This window comes from Delphinapterus leucas, chromosome 5 (assembly GCF_059928025.1).
Source record: "Delphinapterus leucas isolate spDelLeu-1000000601 "Yukka" chromosome 5, BTC_Dleu_Yukka2, whole genome shotgun sequence".
Lineage (NCBI taxonomy): Eukaryota > Metazoa > Chordata > Mammalia > Artiodactyla > Monodontidae > Delphinapterus > Delphinapterus leucas.
Window position 1 is genome coordinate 3,224,931 of NC_143133.1, and position 18,501 is coordinate 3,243,431.

General features: G+C 50.4%; 1 protein-coding gene across 6 annotated transcripts in view; it reads left to right on the forward strand.

Annotated features, from left to right (window-relative positions):
* The first annotated feature begins 3,453 nt into the window (after window positions 1-3,453).
* ACOX3 (acyl-CoA oxidase 3, pristanoyl) overlaps window positions 3,454-18,501 on the forward strand; it is a 49,034-nt gene continuing 33,986 nt past the window's right edge. For 2 of the 6 annotated variants that reach the window (XM_089911453.1, XM_022554718.3), the window contains exons 1-6: window positions 4,375-4,512; window positions 11,385-11,540; window positions 11,866-12,096; window positions 12,988-13,062; window positions 13,556-13,645; window positions 16,023-16,166. In XM_089911453.1, the coding sequence (XP_089767579.1) occupies window positions 4,426-4,512; window positions 11,385-11,540; window positions 11,866-12,096; window positions 12,988-13,062; window positions 13,556-13,645; window positions 16,023-16,166 (783 nt within the window). In that variant the 5' untranslated portion in view covers window positions 4,375-4,425. The other 4 variants (XM_089911456.1, XM_089911454.1, XM_022554717.3 and 1 more) reach the window with 4 other exon arrangements.

The window sequence follows — 18,501 nt, forward strand, 5'->3', positions numbered from 1 at the left end:
CGCACATTACGGCGCGGCGTGTTTGCGTCATGGGGGCGGGACGCCGCGGCCGGAAGTGAAGGGGAAGAAGACGGACCCACTTCCTTTCCTGCTTTGGGTTCTTTATCGTTATTCGGCTGGGGAGTTCGGGGCCGAGGAATTTTTTTTTTAATTTTATTTTGTTTTATACAGCAGGTTCGTATTAGTTATCCATTTTTTACATATTAGTGTATACATGTCAATCCCAATCTCCCAATTCATCACACCACCAGCTCCACGCCCCGGCGCTTTCTCCCCTTGGTGTCCGGACATACGTTTGTTCTCTACATCTGTGTCTCTATTTCTGCCCTGCAAACCGGTTCATCTGTACCATTTTTCTAGGTTCCACATATATGCGTTAATATACGATATTTGTTTTTCTCTTTCTGACTTACTTCACTCTGGGGGCTGAGGAATTTAACCTTTGCTTTATTCTCCGGGGAAACATCCAAGGGTGTCGGTGCCGGATAGTAACATGACCAGAGCTGAGTTTTGGAGAATTCTGGAGGTGGTGTATTTATGGAATCATAAAGGTCAATCCTGCATCCGACGTCTGATTGTCTCCGTATTGTTACCGATCAAAGTCATGGAGCCTACGTTTGTGAATGTTCAGGGTTGTCCTCTAATGAAAGCTCGCGCGTCTCCGTTTTTACTCTGGCGTGCTTTCTCGTGTGGGAGAGTTGCAGCTGGTGCGTTTCTGCGTCTGACCGCTGCCCTGGGGTGTTTGTTAGGACAGGTGAACGTCAGCTGTCGCGTGTTCCCAGGAGGAGCAGAGAAGGGCGGGTACTGCGGGTTTAGGCCAACGTCAACTGCACAGTCTGCAGAATCTAGTGATATCCCGAAAACCTCAAAGATTCTTCATTCTTTTTGTACATTATAGTCCCTCAGTTGGGATTTTCCCTAAAGGGTCTCTGTCAGAGTCAAGGAGTGAAAACTAACTCAGATCATGTGATTTATCAGAGAGAAGAGCAAAAACCAAATGTCTGTTGAATTACGTAAAAGATAAATGAATGCTAAACCTCATAGTCTTTGACCATGGAGTTGATTTTCATGCTGTCTGTATTGCTTTCCCAGGGCTGCCATAAAAAATTACCACAAACTGGATGGTTTAAAACAACGGAAGTTTATTCTCTCACAGATCTGAAAGCTCGGAGGGGAAATCTATTTCTTGCCTCTCAACTTCTGGGGGTCGCCAGCAATTTTAAGTGTTCCTGGGCTTGTGGCCACTAACTCTAATCGCTGCCTCTATGGTCATGTGGGCTTCTTGTGTTTCTCTGCGTCTCTTCTCCTGCAAAGACCCTATTTCCAAAGAAGGTCACAGGTACGGTGGGTTAGGACTTCGGCATGTCTTTGGGGGGGAGACATAATTCAACCTCCGCCGCTATCCAAAGATGTTTAGCCAGGTGGGATAGCCAAAAGATTAATAATTACAAACCTTATTAGTTGCTAACATGTGGAGGGACCTGGGCTAAGTATTGAGGATGCAGGGCGAAGGAAGTTCCTGCCCTTGAGGAACCTTCAGGCCGACAGAGGAGGCAGACAGGTAAGACAATGATCAAGGAATATGAAAAGTGCAACAGTCAAGATATACGGGGTGCAGAGGCTGCAGAAGGAGGGAAGTTTTTTTTTACACTATAAGGCTCCTCTGGGACTTTCCTGGTGGCGCAGGAAATCCGCCTGCCAATGCAGGGGACATGGGTTCAATCCCTGGCCGGGGACGATCCCACATGCCGCAGAGCAACTAAGCCACAGCTACTGAAGCCCGCACACCTAGAGCCCATGCTCCGCGACAAGAGAAGCCACTGCAATGAGAAGCCCACACCTCAACAAAGAGTAGCCCCCGCTCGCCGCAACTAGAGAAAGCCTGCGTGCGGCAACAAAGACCCAACGCGGCCAAAAATAAATTAATTAAATAAAAAGTAAAAATAAAAGCCCTTGCCTGCTGATTGGCAGTGGGTAGTTGGCCTTTGGACAGGAGTCCACCTTCTCCCCTGGTTGCTGACTCCTGAATAAAGCAACCTTTCCTTTACACCAACACCTGCCTCTCAAGTATCAGCTTTCAAGTGGCAAGCAGTTGGACCTGAGTGCAGCAATGAGAGGTCGTAAATCCAGAGAACAATGTTTAGGGGGAGGTGGAAAATTCCAGTTCGATGGGGGCGGTATCCCTGCATAAGCTCATGCCGGTTCCCTGCCAGAAGCCCACACATTGAATCAAAATTGCAGGTATCCTCCCTCTTGGGCTCCTGCCTCTTGGCCTCCTGCCTCCGATGTCCCACACAGGCTGGTTCCTGCCTCCCTTGCCACCTCATTTCCCTTCCCTCACCTGCTAAGTCCTGCACGGGGTGCTTCTCGTCCTTGGAACTTGGAAGCTCATTCCCCTCTCTCCCACTCTGTTCCCTCTGCCTGGAATGCTCGTTCCCTATCTTCTCCCCATTAAGAGCTCAGATTAAATGTCCTCTCCTCAGACAGGGCTTCCCGAACGACCCCCGCCCCACCAAAAAAAGAGCCCTCCAGACACCTCATATCTTATTGCCCTGTTTTGTTTTCTTATAATTATCCAAGCGTTGTAGTGTGCTTTGTTTCCTTCCTCTGGAACACAAGCGTCCTTAGGTCAGGAACTCTATCTGGCTTGTTTGCCACCATAGCCCTAGCTTAGTTTTTGGCACACTGGACACACCCAGTGATAATTTCTGAGTGAAAATGTCCGTGAGGGAAGGCAGTGTGTCAGAGCCAGGCTTAGGTCAAGGTTGCAAGCCGTGGCCTGGGGTTGGGAGTGGTCTCAGGATACTGATAGCCTAGAGAACTTCCAGTGAGGTTGGAAATGTTCTATGTCTGCATTGTCTGAAACAGTAGCCACAGGTGGCTATGGAGCATGTGAACTGTAGCGAATGCAACTGCGGAACTTAATGTGAAATGTATTTAACTAATGCACATTTGAATTAAAATAGGCGCATGAGGCTAGTGGCTACTGTACTGGACAGTGTGACTCTAGAGATACCCAGGTGGGACTCCCAAACACCCTCCAGGCTGGGTCCTCAACATCTAAGTGCCGGACGCCGGTGGAGCTCAGGGAAAGCAGCGGCTGAGGCTTCAGTGGGAAGGCCCTCTAGGCTCTGAATGTCCTGAGTGCCAGCCCTATCGTGCTGACCGAACACGGGCTTCACGCCACTTCAGTAGGAGCTCATCCTCCCCATTACTTTCTAGGTCCTCAGCCAGACACTCCCCTGATGCCAAGCCTCGTTCAGTATTTAAACCCTTTGGATTGAATTGTTGGGTTTATGATTTCCAAAAATAAATTCTTTCATTGACTCATGCCTGTAACATCTGCCACGAAGATCAAAGCTTCGGCGCTTTCTGTGTGCATCTCATACAAAACCATATTGAATTGCATAACTCTTTCCCAATACCATTCTCAGCTGCCACCTACTTGATGTAGATTTACTACGGTGAAGGAGGTTGGTGCTTGTGGTACTGGCAGAGCTGTGACAGGACCATACTCGGTACCAAATCATCACGGCCCATCCCAACCCAGTGACCTGGTGACTCCTTTCCAACCACTCTTCTCTGGACCCTGAACTGGTAAGGGAGGTGGTGGTTGTGGGAGAGAAAGGAGCAAGGGGATAAGGAGAGACAAGTGGCCAGAGTTTTGGAGGAGACTTTAGTGTTAACAATGTGTTCAAATAATTGCAGTTACCAACAATGGCCAACAGAGCAAATGACTCAAAATGAGCAGGGAATGGGTGTGCCTAACAGGGTGGAGTGGGACAGATGTCAAAAGGACAAGAGTGGGCGGATGGGGACTGACGGCAGAGCCCCAGCAGAGGACAGCCAGATCATCGTCAGCTGAGTTACCGAAAGAGCTCGCACCCTGCCCTACTGCTCACACCAGCTCCTGGCAGCTTTACCAGGAAGTAGCTAAGAAAACATATGCAAGACAGAACTCCCTTTCTCTTCCCCCAAGTGGCTCCTCCTATGTCGGTCTCCATGGCATCTCTACCTACCCAGCAAAACAACCCCGAGTAGTGTGTGAACCCTTCTTCTCTCCCCACCTCGCCACTGCCCCAAAAGTAATTATGTCCACCCAATTCCACCCAGAGATGTCCAAAGCACGTTCCCTGTCAAATGCACGTCAAGCAGTGTCCTAAAACCAGAGAGGGTACAGAATCCCCGGGATTCTTCTGCAGGAAGGTCCACTGGGAAGATCGCCAGGGACCGTCGGAGGAAAGTCTCCCGTTTGCGCGCAGCCTCAGCGGCCTTTGCGCGCGGACGCGTCCTGCGTTTCCCGGGCGACGGGGCGGGCGGCGCGGTGAGATGACGTCAGGGGGCGGGGGAGGGGAACCGGGGCGGTGCGGAAGGCAGGGCCTGTCTGCGGCTGCGCGCGCTCTTCTTCGTCTGGGACTTCGGTCTATGTCCCGGGGACGAGCGGTGAACGCCTGCTGTGTGCGCTGGGCGGTGCGAGGACTCGCGAGCCGGAGGGCCTGGCGAATTCCGAAGGTCCGGCCCGCCTTAGCCCGGGAGCGCGGGGGTGGCACGTGCAAAGGCCCGGGGGCAAACGTGTGTCCCGCGCGGGATTGCTGGGCGCAGAGGCTGCAAGGGCCGGCGGCCGGGCGGGTAACTGCGCGAGACGTTTTGAGGAGTTACGACATTGTCCCCTGAGGTCACCTAAAGGGAGAATGATCGGATCCGCATGGTAGGGCCATCTCTGAAATTGTCTGCAAGCGGCTGTTGCCACAATAATGGTATGGACATTCCATGCCGGGAACTGCTCCAAGTGCCCCCGTGAATGGCAACAGCGTGCAGACTAGATACAGGACTAGCCTTACCGTGTTGTCATCACCCCCGAGAGGTGAAGTGACTTTGCCAAATTCGCCCGACGCGTAAGCTCTACAGTTGGGATCTGACACCAGGCGTCTGGCTTCAGATCCTCGTATGTAACAGCTGAACCATCATGCAGTACTGTTGGTGACCTCAGGCGGCATTTTGCTGCTTAGAATCCTGGCATTTGGGGTGGGATGTGCCTGATGACAGCGTTAAGACCTTGGGCAATTTACTCCACTCTGACAAGCTGCGGTTTCCTCATGTGTAAAGTAAGAGTACTGATTATACTGGGGTTGCCAGCACCGTGGAGATCAACGATTCCATCTCTGTTAGCAACGTGTGAGGTTAACACACCCACCCACAAGCAATGTTTGCTCAATAATCGGAGGTTATTATGATAGATGTAATAGGAGCAACGAGAAACGAAAGGGTTCGGTTGGCATTAAAGAGGTGCAATGGGGGGTGGGGGGGGGGGAGGAAGGCTTGGAAACTAATTGGATTATGGGGCACAAAGGAGAAGGGAATTCCAGGATGACACTTGGGTTTATAGATCAACTAACCCTTGGGCCACTGGCAGCAAAGAACTGGCCCTGCAGGGGGACAGGTAGAGCCGGGGGCTGAGGGTGAGTTCCATGCCGAACATTCAGAGTTTGAGGACCTCTGGAACGTGAGAGGAGAGGGGTGTCCAGGAAGCTGCCAGTGAGCACGTGGGGCTGGAGGTGTGGAGTTGGGAGCCCTTGGTGAATTAAGTCAGTGTAAACGGATGAGATGATGCAGGGCGAGAGTGGCTGAGGCCCAGTCTGCAAGGAGACAGAAGAGGAGCTGCAGAGGCAGGAGAAATGTGGTGTTCTGGACCAACCAAGGGATGGGGCCACCTGCAGGGAACTCCAGAAAGATACAAAGTTCCCTTGGACTTTGTAGCTTGTATTTGGGGGCACTTGGTCTCCGCCAAGAGCTGTGCCTTACTTTTTTTAAATTTTATTTTAAATTTAACCTGTTTATTGAGCTATAACTCACTGTACAATTCACCCATCTAAAGTGTACAGATTAGTGGTTTTCCCTATCCTGTATTCAGAGTTGTGTAACCAACCCCGCTGTTTAATTCCAGGACATGTCCATCAGTCCAAAAGAAACCTTGGACACATTAATTGTCACAATCCTTATCTTCCCACCTCCCCAGCTCCTGGCAGCTGCTAACCTACTTTCTGTCTCTCTCTTTTTACCCTATCTGATCATTTCACTTAAATGGGATCATGCAGTCTGTTATCTTTCAAGTCTCACTTCTTTCACTCAGCATCACGTTTTCAAGGTTTGTCTACATTGTAGCATATGCCAGTACTGCCTTCCTTTTTGTGGCAAATCATATTTCATTGTATGGAGAGACTACATTTTATTGATGAACATATGGGTTGTTTCTACTTTGGGGTTATTATAAATGCTGCTATGAATATTCTTTGGATATTTATTTTCATTTCTCTTGGCTATATTCCTAGAAGCGGAATTGCCGGGTCATGTGGTAACAGTATACTTAAGCTTTTGAAAGATTACCAAATTTTCCAGAGCCACTGCACCATTTTACATTCCCACCAGCAATGTATAAGGGTTCCAGTTTCTCTGCATCCTCATCAACACTTGTTATTATCTATCTTTTTGATCCATGGCCATCCTAGGGTATGCAAAGTGGTATCTTATTTTGGTTTTGATTTGCATTTCCCTGATGGCTAATGCTGTTGAGAGTCTTTTCATGAACTTGTTGGCCATTCGTGTATCTTTGGAGAAATGTCTATTTGAGCCGTTTAAATTGGGTTATTTGGCTTTATTATTAAGTTTTAAGATTCTTCGTGTAGCCTGGGTACAAGTCCCTTATCAATATATGATTTTCAGATCTCTTCCCCCATTCTCTGGGTTGTCATTTCACTTTTTTAAAAAAATTTTTATTGGAGTATAGTTGATTTGCAATGTTGTGTTAGCTTCAGGTGTACAGCAAAGTGAATCAGTTGTATATATAGCCACTCTTTTTTTTTTTTTTAAAGATTCTTTTCCCATATAGGCCATTACAGAGTATTGAGTAGAGTTCCCTGTGCTCTACAGCAGGTTCTTATTAGTTATCTATTTTATATATAGTAGCGTGTATGTGTCAGTCCCAATCTTCCAGTTTATCCCTCCCTCCCCCTTATCCCCAGTAACCATAAGTTTGTTTTCTACATCCGCGGCTCTACTTCTGTTTTGTAAATAAGTTCATTTGTACCCTTTTTTTTTAGATTCCACATATAAGCGATATCATATATCAGATATTTGTCTTTCTGTGTCTGACTGACTTCACTCAGTATGACAATCAATCCTTCCACGTTGCTGCAAATGGCATTATTTTGTTCTTTTTATGGCTGAGTAATATTCCATTGTATATATGTACCACATCTTCTTTATCCATTCTTCTGTCGATGGACATTTAGGTTGCTTCCATGTCCTGGCTATTGTAAATAGTGCTGCCATGAACATTGGGGTGCGTGTATCTTTTTGAATTATGGTTTTCTCCGGGTATATGCCCAGGAGTGGGATTCCTGGATCATATGGCAACTCGATAGTTTTTTAAGGAACCTCCATACTGTTTTCCATAGTGGCTGTGATAGTGACCAGGGTTCTTGGCCTTCCCCAACCAAAAGAAATTGATCAGAGGCCAGACAAGAAATTCAAACAAGGCTTTATTGGGACCCCTGCTGCAGCAGAGGGGAGCAAAAAACAGGTACCCTTGCTGGCTCGCTCCCTGAGGGGGTGCGAGCTGCTTCCTTATATGGGGTGAGGGTAGGGGTGTGTACAGGGGTCGAGCCAGAGGGGTGGCTTAGGAGGTTTGCCCACCCCTTAGGGGGGGTTGAGTGCAGGGGGCATGCTCAGGACCCTGCTCTTGCTCTCACCACCCTGCTTTTGCTCCCGGCTCTTCAGAAGCGGCATTTGAGTTTTTTGGTCTTTTGTATATTTTGTCCAGAATTTGCCCCAACTGCCCATGCACGCAGTTATTTTTAGTCCCATATAATTTCTTTGTCTTTTGTTGCTCAAGGAGAGGTGTGTCCATGTGCAAGCACTGCAGCAAAGGGTCCCCGGTCCCAGGCCTGTCTCAGCTGTACCAGTTTACATTCCTACCCACAGCGTAGGAGGGGTCCCTTTTCTCCACACCCTCTCCGGCATTTATTGTTTGTAGATTTTTTGATGACGGCCGTTCTGACCGGTGTGAGGTGATACCTCATTGTACTTTTGATTTGCCACTTTCTTGATGGTGTCCTTTGCAGCAAAACATTTTCATTTTGATGAAGTCCAATATGTATATTTTTTCTTATGTTGCCTGTGCTTTTGGTATCATCTTTAAGAAGGCTTTGCCTATCTTGAAATTATAAAGATTTACTCTTATATATATATTTCTAAGTTTGTAGTTGCAGCTTTTACATTTAGATCTGTGATCCATTCTGAGTTAATTTTGTGTATGTGTGTGGAAAGAGTTTCGACTTCATTCCTTTGCATGTGGTTACTCAGCTGCCCCAGCACCATTTGAGAAAAGACTGTTTTTCTCCGTTGAATTGTCTTGGCACCCTTCTCAAAAAGCAATTGACCCTACATGTTAAGGTTTATTGCTGGACTCTCAGTCCTATTCCATTGATAAATATGTCTGTCTTTATGCCAGTACCACAGTGTCTTCATTATCGTCACTTTGTAGCAAATTTTGAAATCGAGAAGAAGTGTGAACCTTCCAACTTTGTTTTTCAAGGTGTTTTTGTCTATTCTGAGTTCCTTACACTTCCATGTGAATTTTAGGGTCAGCTTTTTAATTCTTGCAAAACAAGCCAGCTGGAATTTTGACTGGGATGACACTGAATCTGTAGATGAGTTGGGGAATATCGGTATTTTAATAATATTAAGTCTTCTGATCCATGAACAAGGGGTACAGGACCTCCGCCACCAGGGCAGTCTTATTTAGGTCTTAGATTTCTTTCAAAAATGTTTTATAGTTTTCAGAGTACAAGTTTTGCACTTCTTTTGTTGAATTTATTTCCAAGTATTTTATCATATTTCATGCTGTTGTTGATGGAACTGTTTTCTTAATTTCATTTTTGAGTTGTTCATTGCTAGTATATAGAAACCAGTTGACTTTTTTTGAAAAAAATATTTATTTATTATTTATTTAGGCTGTGCCAGGTCTCAGTTGCAGCACACAGGCTCTTTAGTTGCTGCATGTGGGTTTCTTAGTTACGGCATGCATGCGGGATCTAGTTCCCCGACCACGGATCGAAATCAGGCCCTCAACATTGGGAGCATGGAATCTTACCCACTGGACCACCAGGGAAGTCCCGAAACCAGTTGACTTTTGCTTACTGACCTTGTACCCTGCAAACTGGCTGAACTGATTTATTAATTCTAATCGTTTTTTGGAATTTCTGTATACAAAGTCATGTCATCTGCAGATAGAGATAGGTTTCTAATCTGGATGCCTTTAATTTCATTTCTTGCTTAATTACATCGACTAGCACGTCCAGTATAGTGTTGACTAGAAGAGTTAGTGGACATCGTTGTCTCGTTCCTGATCTTAGGGGAAAGGCATTCAGTCTTTCATATTTAAGTACAATGATAGCTATGGGGTTTTCGTAGATGCCTTTTATCAGGTTAAATAGCTTTTATCAAACTATTTCTAGTTTATTGAGTTTTTATCACGAAAGCGTGTTCAATTTTGTCAAATGCTTTTTCTGCAACTGTTGATATGACCGTGTGTTTTTTGTCCTCTATTCTGTGGATATGGTGTATTACATGAATTGATTTTCAAACGTTGAATCAGCCTTACATTCCTAGTATAAATTTCACTTGGTCATGGTGTATAATCCTTTTTGTATGTTGCTGGATTTAGTTTGCAAGATTTATTGAGGACTTCTGCTATATTCATGTGGGGTGTTGGTTTGTAGTTTTCTTGTGATGTCTTTGGTTTTGGTTTCAAGGGAATACTGGCTTAATGGAACGCTTTACAGACATGTTCCTTCCTCTTTTTTTTTGCGGGGGGGGGAATGGGGGGAAGGGTTTGTAGATTACTGGTATCCTTCTTTAAATGTTTGGTAGAATTCACACCCGAAGGCCTCTGGCTTTTCTTTGTGCGTCGTTTATGGATTCCTAATTCAATCTCTTTACTTGTTATAGGTCTATTCGCATTTTCTGTTTCTTCATGAGTCAGTTGGTAGGCTGTGTCTTCTGAGGAATTTGTCCATTTTATGGAGTGTATCGGACTTGTTGGCATACACTGGTTCATAGGATTCCCTTAGAATCCTTTTTATTTCTTTAAGGTCGGTAGTAATAGCCCCTCCTTGGTTCCTGAAGTGAGTAATTTGTGTTTTCCCTCTTTTTTAACTGGTTCAATCAAGCTAAAAGTTTGTCAGTCTTTTCAAAGAACCAACTTCTGTTTTTGTTGATCTTCTCTTTTCTATTCCATACTTTGGGCTCTAATCTTTTATCTTCTTCCTTTCCGCTTGCTCTAGGTTTAGTCTGTGATTTTTTTCCCAGCATTTTAAAGTGATGCCTGAAGAACTTGCCTTGGGGTCAGACTCTGGGTTCAGGTCCCTCCTCTACCACTTCTCAGCGGTGGGAGTTCCCAAAAGACAGCAAGCCTCTCTGAGCTGGGGTTCTTTCATCTTTCGAGAGGGCCAGTAGTACTTGGCTCACAGTTTGGGGGGTGAAATGAGCTGCAGTCTGTCGAGGCATCATCCCTGACACACAAGTGGGTGGTTAGATGTGCCCCTTCCCATCTTTTCCTCTGTCACACACACAGAAGACAGAGGTGCTTCACCGGCAAAGTGTGTATCAGCAACCTTGACCATCATACTCAGAGTCCGACATCCTAGACTATTCTAATGTTTAACTAGAAGGACTTAAACGTTCCCTTGGGCCTCAGAGAGTTGAGCTGGGGGTTCACGCCCAGGACTCTGCTCTCTTGGTGGCCCTCTAGGTCTGTGTTCACAAGCCTCTCCCGTCCCTGGCTTCATTGGCCCAGGCACTGTGGAAGAGGAGCCAGTCTGCTCAGAAAATTCCAGATCGAACCTTTGGTCAAGAGAGCTGGGTTGCTCTGTTAGTAGAAGCCAGACATCCCCCGTCCAGGCTCTGGGCGGGCATCCCCCGTCCAGGCGGGCTCAAGGGGACCCTAACGGTGTGGCCAGAGTGCACTGGCCAGCGCCGGCTCGACTCCAGGGCGAGGCTTCCTGGGCCGCCGGTCTGGATGGCCCGGCGGGGGCGAGGTGTCTTCAGGCCAGGCTGTAGCACACAGAGCCCTGGACCCTGGTGCTTCACAGCGCCTGCCCTGGGCTGCCCTTTGCCCCCGTCCAACGCCTCATCACCTTGGTTCAGGAATAGAAACGCAGAGCGCTCACCTCCTCTCTGGGAGGATGGCCGTCAGCTCTGTGGCCCCCGCCGGTTGTCCCTTCACAGTCAGAGCTCGTTTGCCCTTCACAGCCTGCTGCACACGTGCCGTTGTTGGCGATTGTGTGAGTAGGACACGAGCTGACTTGGTTCGTGTATCTGTGCAGGTGGCGGGAGCGATGGCGCCCCTTGGGGAAGGGAGCGATGACCCCGTGCTGCCAGACCTGCCCCGGGGGCCCCTGCATGCGGCCCGCGCCCGCGCCTCCTTCCCCTGGAAGGAACTGGCGCTGTTCTGGGAAGGGCCGGACATGCTGCGCTTCAAGGTGAGGCTGGGCTGGGCGGCGCCGGGGGACCCTCGTGGTCGGGCAGGGTCTGCTGGGTGGCTGGGTCCTCGGCAGAAAGGTGGGGCGGGCCCTCGGGGAATCATAGGGAGCTGGGAATGCATGAACACAGACAGGTGGAGCTTCCTAAGCCTGGGGCCCTCGCTCTCCCCTGGGAAGGACTCTCATCTCTGTCCCTGCATTTCTGGGTTACACTGCACGTCTGAGGCCATAAGACGTGGCCACGAGAAATCCACATAAGCCAGAGCATAGCGACATTCCATACTTTACCTCCAAATCAGCCATTCCGCGCCCCCTGCCTTTCCAGAAAAACATCTTCTCGGCGCTGGAGAACGACCCTCTCTTCGCCCATCCCCCCGGCAGTCTCTCGCTGGAGAAGTACCGGGAGCTGACCTTCCTGCGCTGCAAGCGGGTCTTCGAATACGACTTCCTCCGCGTGGAGGACTTGCTGGGGAGCCCGCTGAGGGTCCTGGCGCTGATCCAGTGCCTGGGCATGTACGACTGGTCCCTGGCCACCAAGTTCTTCCTGCACACGCTGGTGAGTCGGCCCCGGGAGAGGAGAGGAGAGGGATCCCCGCTCTCACCCTGCGCCCCGGGGCCACGACGGCTCTCTGTCCACATGGACCTAAAACACATTCAGCCTGTGAGAGGCAGACAGGTGCCTTTGCGGGTTCGTGGTTGTCAGCGTTTGCCTGCTTCTAAGGTTTTGGGAGATCTGTGCGTTGGGGAAATATTCATTTAAAGAGATTTCTAGAAAATAAGATAGGAAGCAAAAGCAGAGATGAGAATGTGGGGGCAGATCTTGTGACTTTTAGTGAGAAGACCAATGTTTTTTCAGCCATTTATGCAAATATTTACGCATTAAGTCCTTGGATAAAGTGCAGTGCTGTGAAGTTATAGCCCCATAGGAACAGGAGCGTTGGGAATTTTGCTTTATACCAAAAAAGAAAGAAAGAAAGGGAGGGAGAGAGAGAGAGAGAAAGAAAGAAAGAGAGAGAGGGGGGCGGGGGGAGAGGGGAGGAAGTAGGTCAAAGGTGAAGCCTGTGTTTCTGCCTCAAATACACGGGTAGAGCTGAACTTGAGAAGACGGCCTCATCCACGTGCTGTGTGAAGGAAAGGTGGGCTCACTCTGCCCTTCCTGCACCCTCATCCCTCATCCCACCCCCACCTCCTTGCAGTTCATGGACCCTCACAGTTCAGTGTAACTCGCGTAAACTGCTTGGGACAAGGACCCAGGTCTCGCTACTCCACAAGGCTGTGTCTCAGGGGACCCTGGACCTTGGGCGCCAGTGCCCTTACCTCTGGGAACCTGATGACCTCGCTGTGGGATGCTGTGGTGCTGAGGGACCATGGTAGGGTGGGTGTGAAGTCCCAGGGCGGCGGCACTCATTAGCTTCCACCTTTTTACGTCATGGTGTTCTGTTTTCAGACCTTTGGATCAGCGATCTACAGCTCTGGCTCTGAAAGACATTTCAAATATCTTCCAAAGATCTTCACTATGGAGGTCAGTTGAGGGTCGTGGTAAGTCGTGAGCTCACGTCCTGTTCCCTGTACCCCTTAGAGGTTTGTGGAAGGGAAAGCTTGCAGCGGGGGGTAGGGATGCTCCTCTTATCTCATGATGTTTTTAGGCTTTTCACCAAATAGCTAAGGCTGTTGTTTACCAAACTGGGGTGTGCCACATCCCCAGCATTATAGGAATTTAGGTTTTCGTTATCGAGGTAAAGCCTTCCGTTCTCTTCTGCTGCCCGGGAGCCGTTCTTGCCGCCGTGCTGACTTAGCGAGGCCGCCGTCAGCTCTTCCAACCTGCTGCTCTCACAGGCGGGAGCTGCGGCCGGCGGCCGGCATGGCAGGATGGCTCAGTAAGGTCACTGGTTGTTAGATAGGAAATGGAGATTCGGGGCTTTGATGGGGGGTTTAGGCCGTAAGGGAAAGGATGTTGGCAGGGCCCCTCCACGAAGGGGACCCTCGCCTTACATCATTTTCTGTTTCCACATTAGATTTTTGGATGTTTTGCTCTGACCGAAGTGAGTCACGGGAGTAATACCAAGGCCATGCGGACGACCGCACACTACGACCCCACCACTGAGGTAGGTGATACCCGCCCGTCTGTCTCTGGGCTTCGAGCACGTGAAACGTGGTGTTGTCATGTAATGAGACCAGGAAACCCGTCTTTTTACGTGAGTGCAGACTGAGATCTGTCACGCAGAACACTGGAGCTTAGGAGAGAAAGGCTGTGAGATGTGAAACCCAGTCCCACCCGGAAGTCTGTCCTGGTTTGGATTTGGGTGGCATTTGAATGTGGTGAAAGCACAAGCTACCATTTGGTAAAATTTATTTCTTTGTTTACCAGGTTTGGTGTTTGATTTGTAAACCGTTCAGTCTGCTCCTGCTTTGTAGAACAAACAGTAAAGAAGATTCCCTGTGACCCTTGTCCCTCTCTAGCTGTCTGTCTGCATCCCCCTGCCTGTGGCCAGGCTCTTTTGGGCAGTGGCCCAGCCCCTCCGGTCCTGGCACTCCTCCTGCATTCGTGGATTCTCGTGGCACATGTCCGGGGGACCCTGGCGGTCCTTGCTGTCAGAGGGCGCGTGCTCTAGAGGAGGCGAGCCTGTGAACAGATGGGGTCGTGGTGTGTGGGGCGGACGGCAGTGAGGGAGGTGGAGAGGACGGGGCGTGCGGGGGACCTGTGACCTCTGCTGCGCGCATCCTGCGGCCCCTCTCCCATCACTGGCGTCGGGCCCCTTTGCCCCCATGTCTCCCACAGGCCCGCATCCTTCTGCCACTTTCTCACGGTGCTGGGATCCTGGGACCCTTTGGCCTTCACCCGCCTGGCTGGTCGTGTGGTTCGGCAGAGTCCCGTGCAGCAGAGTGAAGCCGTGTCCCGTGTGTCTGCTCAGCACGCGGCCATCGTTCACGGGACGGCGCGGGCCGAGTGTGGGCTGTGTGCCTGCCGTGCTGCAGGCTGGGGGCTTGAGAGGATGAACCCGAGGAGCCCCCGGCAGAGCAGGGACAGTGGAGCAGTGGACGGGGGTCACAGTGGGCGCCCCGCAGGCTGCCGGGCGGTGCCTGGGAGCAGAGCCGAGGGTCAGCCACGCTCTCAGGGCTGAGAGCAGGCCGCGTGGCCTCTTGGGTTCTTACCCGTCATTTAAGCTACGACATACCTTTGTCTGCACCCAGGTCTTTCTGGCTCTCGGCCTTCTCTTTCCTTGGCTCCCGTGCCCCTGGGCTCTCGGTGTAGGGGGGACAGGGGGCTTCCAACTCTGGCACAGAGAGGTCAGTGCCTGGTGGCCTGGGTGGAACGCGGACAGGTAGTTGTTTTTGACCCCGTTCCTCTTGGCGTTTGTCCTTAAGTGCAGATCGGTCAAGATTAGGATCCCCGAGCCTCCCACGGGCCGCGGGTTGTGTTGGTCTAGACAACGGGTATTTGTTGAGCACCTACTGTGTGCTAGAAGCTGCGGTGAGGGCCTGGACTCACAGCGGCGAGCAGGCCGGTGGGACTCTTATGCTGGAGGGGAGATGCCGACGGTCACCGGCGTGGAGAAGCTGGATGTGCCAGGGCTGTGGAGACGCGGGGGGTGAGGAGAGAGTGTGGAGGGTGCGGGGAGGGTGTCTGTGTATTATCTCGTGCAGTAGCACACGTACAGTTTATAAAATCATACACACCACCGGTTACAGAAGGGAATTCTCCCTGTGAGCCCTGCAAGAACAAGGGAAGCTGAACTGGAACCGGCCTCCAGGGGCCTCGGGAATTTATGCGGAGGTGACACGCTCTCCGCTGCCCGCAGGCGCGGTCCATCCAGTGACCAGGACGCCCTCTCCTTGGAGTGTTTCCCGGGCCCTCCATTGGGGCGCCTCCTGGGGGCAGCCCCCAGCCCTGCTTTCCTCTTGCTCTCGTGCTCTGTCCTGCCTCCCCAAGGCCCCGGCTGTGTCCTCGGAGGACCTGTTGCCTCCTGTCTGCTCCTTCTTTAATTCCTGTGCTTGTCTGCCTCGTGCTCCTGGGCTCGTGGGGTGTCATCCCCTCGTCATCTCTCCCAGCCTGTAGGTGGGAGAGACAGGGCGAGCAGAGGGACAGAACGTCATGAATCAGAAGTGGATGAGGGGTCAGGCAGGCGTGAGGCAGAGGAGGGGACCCGTGCCTCCTCCCAAAGGCCGTGTTCAGGGGAGGCTTGCTGGGAAGGTAAACCCTGTCGGGCATTGGCAGCTTCCAAGGTATTTTGCGTATATTTTATTGTTCGACATACTGGTCATCGTTTTCCATAGGAAGGTGCTTCTTTAAGTCGTAAGACCCAGCACGTGCTCTGTTTAAAAGCAGGGCGACCTGTGCCACGCAGGAGATAACCTGCAGCCTGTTCTTGCCTTTGCCTCAAGAGACTTTGAACAGAGAAAATTGAGTGTGTCAAAGAGAGAAAGAAATTCCGCGTATTCCCCAGTCTCCAGCTGTAACTTTAATTTTTTTCCCTCGTGCAGGAACTCATCATACATTCCCCTGATTTCGAAGCCGCCAAGTTCTGGGTTGGCAATCTGGGCAAGACGGCTACGCACGCGGTGGTGTTTGCTCAGCTGTACACGCCCGGGGGCCAGTGCCACGGGCTGCACCCCTTTGTCGTGCAGGTAAGGGCAGGTTTTATCGAGGGGGTGTCTGGCCAGTCTGGAGACATTTTCATCACAGCTGGGGATGGGGTGCTTCTGGCATCTGGGGTCCATACCAAGGGTGCCTTTAACACCCTGTAGTACACACGACAGCCCTGCTGCCAACCCCCGCCAGAAGCCTGACCAGCCCCAAATGTCAGTGTGCTGCCGCTGAGAAACCCTGAGCCCAGGATCAGCTGGGGGAGGATCTCCATCCTCCTGGGGGCCACACTGGCATGGTGGGACGCCTGTCCCCACCCCCCAGGCTCTGGCAGCCGGTCTCAGGGGCTCCAGGAGTCCCGACGTGAAGTCTGACTTGGGGGCTTTCGTGTAGCCCCTTTCTGGGTCACAAACAGAGCTTTGGCCATCGGGGGTGCCTGGGATGGCCGGCCTGTTTCCCGCTGCCAAGGGCGGCTGCAGCGTCCCTGGACTTGGAGCTCTGGGAGGTTCTCCAGGACCTTTCTCTCTGGGCTGACTGGATACTGAATGACACCCTGCTTCCCCCACCCCCAGACCCATTCTGACATTTTTTATTCTCAAAGACTTTTCTGATGGGGGCGGTGCTCTCATGAGAGAAGAAAAGCATCATTTTTTTTTAAATTGAGCTGAAATTCATGTAACATGCAATTAACCATTTTATGCATTTTTAAATTAAATTATTTTCTTGGTCTTGCTGTGTGGCTTGTGAGATCTTAGTTCCCCGACCAGGGATTGAACCCCGGCCCACGGCAGTGAAAGCGCAGAGTCTGAACCACTGGACCACCAGGGAATTACCAAAATTAACCATTTTAAAGTGAGCAATTTAGTGGCATTTAGGGAATTCACGATGTTGTATCTCTCTAGTTCCAGAGCGTTTCCTTTCTAGAAGAAACCCCGTGCTCATTCAGCACTGCCTCCCTGCCACCCTCCCCAGCTCTGGCAGCCAGTGGCCTGCTTTCTGTCTCTATGCATCTCCCTCTTCGGGATGTTTCATATAAAACGCATCACGCGCTATGTGACCTTTTGTGTCTGACTTCTTTCTCTTCACGTGTTTTTGAAGTTCATCCATGTTGCAGCCTGTCCCAGAACCCCCTTCCTTTTCAAGCCTGAATGATCCATTATGTGGATGGTCCACAGTCTGTGTATGCATTCGTCCTTTGATGGATGTTGGGTGGTTTCACCTTTTAGCTGTTGGGAGTAATGTCACTGTCAACATTCGTGAGCAGTGGCTGTTTGCACACCAGACTTCAGTTCTTCGGGGTATGTACCTAGGAGTGGAATTGCTGTGTCATATGGTCATTCTGTGTTCAATTTTTTGTAGAATCCCGTACTAGTTTCCACCATTTTACATCCCCACCTGCAATGCCGAGGGCTCCAGTTTCTTCACATCCTTACCAACACTTGTTATTTTCCTTTTTTTCCCCCATAACCACCCTAGTGGGTACGAAGCAATATCTGGTTGTGATTTTGATTTGCATTTTCTTAATAACCAACGATGTGGAGCATATTTTCCTGTGCCATTTGCCTATCTTCTTTGTCAAAATGTCTATTCAAATCCTTTGCCCTGTGGAACCAAGCAGGGACTGAGAAAGCAAAGGCTGTTTGCTCAGAGCTGGCTGAGCCGGGGGTCAGCCTTCGTCATTGTTATGGCAGAGACCCAGAGGCAGGCAGAGGCGTGGGCGAGCTTCCCAGTGGAGAAAAGGGGGCTCAGGGTGCCTGACGGGGCTGGGGGCTGGGAGGGTCTAGAAGGGGGGGCATTCCTTGTGACTGGTCAGAGGGCAGGTGGGGCCTTCTGGGGTTGGTCCTGAGTCGGAGGCAGGACAACGATTAGGGAGGCCGTCAGTATTGATCGAGTCCTGGCCGATTGTCCAGCGGTGGCTGTTTGGCCTCCTGGCTTGTCACTAGAGACAGCAGTCTGCCCTCCTGCAGGTCCGACTCCCAGCAGGCTGGCTCCCGGGGCTGGCGGCTGCGGCCCGAGGGTCAGAGCCCTGCTCTCGCACGTGGTCTGGTCATCGTCCAGTTGTAGTATGTTCAGACCCTCAGTTCCTTTCTTAATCGGATTGTTTGTGATTTTTGGTGAGTCGCAAGGGTTCTTTATATATTCTGCATACCAAGCCTTATCAGATGGATGGTGGGCGAATATTTCCTCCTGTTCTAAAATTGTCTTCACTTTCTCGATAACGTCCTCTGTGCACAAGGGCTTGAATTTTGACGACGTCCAGTCGACCCATTTCCCTTTGGTGCTCATGTCCTTATTTTTCAATTTGCAATGAACCCCTGCAGACCAGGTGTACTTTTTGATACCTAAGGCAACCATACACTGTTTCTGGAGTATAGA